This window comes from Sabethes cyaneus, chromosome 2 (genome assembly GCF_943734655.1).
Source record: "Sabethes cyaneus chromosome 2, idSabCyanKW18_F2, whole genome shotgun sequence".
In the NCBI taxonomy this organism is placed as follows: domain Eukaryota; kingdom Metazoa; phylum Arthropoda; class Insecta; order Diptera; family Culicidae; genus Sabethes; species Sabethes cyaneus.
This window is the reverse complement of record NC_071354.1, coordinates 110,234,853-110,238,513: the sequence shown is the minus strand read 5'-3', so window position 1 is coordinate 110,238,513 and position 3,661 is coordinate 110,234,853. Positions and strand designations below refer to the sequence as shown.

The window sequence follows — 3,661 nt, the reverse complement described above, 5'->3', positions numbered from 1 at the left end:
TCGTCACTTCGCTGTCCTCGGCCGCATCCTCAATGGGTGGTCATTTACTGGAATAGAACATAGGCGGCTTTTTCAAAAGTAATTGAAAAAAAAACAACACTTAACTGGGTTGGAGGCTACCGGCCTCCGCGGGTCCGCATATCGGACGATGATCGTTGGCACTAAGATACTGAGCGTACTTATGCTTTGTTGAATACCAATTCCATTGGGTGCAGGCTTAACGGGGGCTGATTCTTGTGATGAGACATCCTTCTACGTAGCGTTGACTCCGGGGTCAGTTTGAGTTGCTTCTTTTAGATTTTGCTTCTCCCGTTGCAGAGTCACAAGTCTATCCGACATATAGTGGTTGCGGTAGGATTGGCATTTAGCTGTTAGAAAGCGTTTACTCAATGACGGCTCGGATTTGAGGCTCACAGCAGCGTCGACGTCATCGAAGGCGATTATGGAGAACGAAAAATTTCATTAGTTTTTTTTTGAATTTCAATAAAAATTAAAGACTTACATGGATGGGAGGTCGATTGACCTCCCAATGTTGCGCAGTGAAATACACTGCGATCATTGGAAGGATCCTAGATTCCTTCTTGCTCATCAGCGGACGATGCCGGATCTCCGCTTGGTTGTTGGATGGGTAATACGCAGATTTTCGTGATGGCACGCCGGAATTCGCCTTCTTTCGTCCGGACTGTGACTACACGAATGTTGTTGTCATCGCCCCTGAATACTTGCGTCACGCGTCCCAGTCTCCACTTGAGCGGTGGAAGATTTTCGTCCTTCAGGAGAACCATCGTGTCCAGGTTGACATTGTCCCGTTGCTGGGTCCAGCGTGTCCGAGGTTGCAGCCCAGAGAGGTAATCAGTCTGCCATTGTTTCCAAATACGACGGACGTACTCTTGTGTCTGCTGCCATCTGTCGAGGCGATTCATTGGTGTGCCTTCCAAACTAGGCTCGGGAACAGCGGTAAGCGCCCGGTGAACCAGAAAATGCCCAGGAGTGAGCACCTCCAGGTCGTTGGGGTCAGCTGTAAGCTGTGTGAGTGGGCGAGAATTGAGACAGGCTTCAATTTGCGTGATTAGAGTCAAGAAATTGTGCAGATATAGGATAACGTTGTTAAGAGTGCTCCGGAGATGCTTCTTGAGAGACTTTACGGCGGCCTCCCAGAGCCCGCCAAAGTTTGGAGACCTCGGTGGTATGAACTTGAACGTGATGCCATCGTCGGCACAGCTGCTAGCTATGAGGTGTTGATGATGCTGAGATCCGAACAACCGAACGAGCTCATCTAGCTCGCGCTTGGCACCTCTGAAGTTTAGAGCATTGTCGCACTCGATCAGGTCTGGTTTGCCCCGTCGGGCTACGAAGCGTTTTAAAGCGGCAATGAATGCCTGGCTTGATAGATCTGCAACACATTCAACGTGCGCAGCCTTGGTTACCAGACATACGAAGATAGCAATATAGCATTTCACTGGAGGTCCTCGTTGTAACGCGCGGTAGAAAAAGGGTCCACAGTAGTCGACTCCCGTTCGAAGGAATGGAAAGGCTGGCGTTACCCGTTCTGGTGGTAGTTCTCCCATGAGCTGTTCCATAACTTCTGGTTTGCAACGGAAACATTTTACACAGGAATGCACTACCTGCCGAGCGAGATCGCGAACACGAAGTGGCCAGAATCGTTCCCGAACTACTGCTGTCATTAGCTGAGGTCCAGCATGGAAATTGTTGAGATGATAAAATTTCAGGATCAGGTCAGTAAGCGGATGTCTATTTGGAAGAATCATCGGATGACGTTGGTTGTATGTTACTGGAGCGTTTCTCAGCCGGCCACCGACGCGCAATATGCCATTGGATAACAGCGGAGATAAAGCCTTCAGCCTTGAGTTCTTTTTGACCTGTCCATCGCGTGCTATGTCTGCGAAATCTTGAGTAAGTACCTGTGCGATTCTAACGAGATTTTCCGTTGCTTCACGGAGTTTAGCCGTGGTGACGAATCCATTACGACGTACGTCTCGATTCTGTGGGTTTGAGTTGTGAATGAATCTGCGAATCAGCGTAGTGATACGTAGGAGCTTTGTAAACGAGGAATATAACGAAAATAATTCATTGGGAGGTAAAACTTGAACCGGTAGGGCTATAGATTTTTCTTCTAACTGGTCCGGTGGACACTCTGGTTGTACTGGAGCACTAAGTGAAGGCCAAAATCTAGATGGTTGACGAAGCCAGTCAGGACCATTCCACCATGCACCGAAATCCTTCAAGTCGTTGGGAGACATTCCACGGGATATGACGTCAGCGGGATTTTCCAAGCCAGGTACGTGTCCCCAGATTCCTTTGGCCGTTAATTGCTGGATCTCCGAGACCCGGTTTGCCACAAAGGTTTTCCAACGCGATGGGCTCGATGACAGCCAGTGGTATACTATTGTCGAGTCTGTCCAAAAGAAACCTTTCGCCTGAAGATTCACACTGGATTCAACCTTTTCGAAAAGGTGGCTAAGAAGCAGAGCAGCAGAGAGCTCGAGTCGAGGCAGGCAGATCGTGGGATTTCGTTTACAGTTTCCAAGTGGGGCCACTTTAGACTTGGCAGTGAGCAGGTTGGCAAAGATGTCACCGTTCGACAAGACTGCTCGGACGTAGATGCATGCACCATAGGCACGCGTAGAGGCATCGCAGAAGCCGTGCAACTGCAATGATACGGCAGACGGAGTGGCTATTACCCATCGTGGAACACTAAGCTGCCCAAGACCTTCGAGGTTGTCACGCAGTTCTATCCATTGACGTTGAGCGGAGTCGCTGAGTTCTTCATCCCAGGCCTTTCCCTCTCTCCAGAGTTCTTGCATGAACAATTTCGCTTGTACTACCACTGGGCCGACGAGTCCCAGCGGGTCAAAAAGCCGCGCAATGTCCGAAAGGACGATTCGTTTGGTTATCGGAAGACTTACTGTGCTGCGGTACCTCGAAACGAAATTCATCAGCACGAGTGTCCCATTGTAGTCCGAGGGTTTTTACTGGCGAAGATGGCTCAATATCTAATAATGTACGCTCATCCCTTAGGGTTTCTGGAACGACTTGGAGAATGCTTGGGCTATTGGAAGCCCATTTACGAAGCGGAAGTTCAACCGATTGCATCAGTTGGAGAAGTTGTTGAATTAACTCTTGACCTTCTTCGACAGTGTGGTTGCCTGTGAGTAAGTCGTCCATATAAAAATCCTTGCCCACTACAGCAGCAGCAACAGAATGGCTCTTGGATCCGATATCCGCAAGTTTTTGTAAGCATTTGGTCGCAAGGTAAGGAGCCGATGATGTACCGTATGTTACGGTAGTTAGCTGGTAAGTCCTGATGGGTTCCGACGGCGAATCTCTTCAAAGAATGAGTAAGAGTTGTTGATCGGGAGGAGACATGAGAATTTGTCTGTACATCTTCTCGATGTCGGAGATGATCGCGTACTGAGGAAACCGAAATCGAAGAAGTATGACTACTAGGTCGTCCTGTACTTGCGGGCCAACCATGAGGACATCCAGTGGTGACTCGTCCGCATGTTCAACCTGTTCATAGGACAGGCAAACAAAATTCAGCCCGACCAAATTTTGTTTGCACCGACGCATGTGCAAAGCAATACGAATTTAGTTTAGTTACGAAGCTGATGAGCAAACAGTTCAACATGACATTTGAACG

At 48.8% G+C, this 3,661-nt stretch overlaps 1 protein-coding gene across 1 annotated transcript; it reads right to left on the bottom strand.

Moving 5' to 3' along the window:
• Window positions 1–569: 569 nt before the first annotated feature.
• Window positions 570–2,825, bottom strand: LOC128735865 (uncharacterized). Its single transcript, XM_053830349.1, has one exon. The coding sequence runs from the start codon at window positions 2,823–2,825 to the stop codon at window positions 570–572; it is 2,256 nt and encodes a 751-aa protein (XP_053686324.1).
• Between the last annotated feature and the right edge of the window lie 836 nt (window positions 2,826–3,661).

Excerpts from the sequence above, each read along its gene's own strand:
- LOC128735865 (XM_053830349.1), bottom strand. The coding sequence starts at position 2,825 with ATGCAAGAACTCTGGAGAGAGGGAAAGGCCTGGGATGAAGAACTCAGC.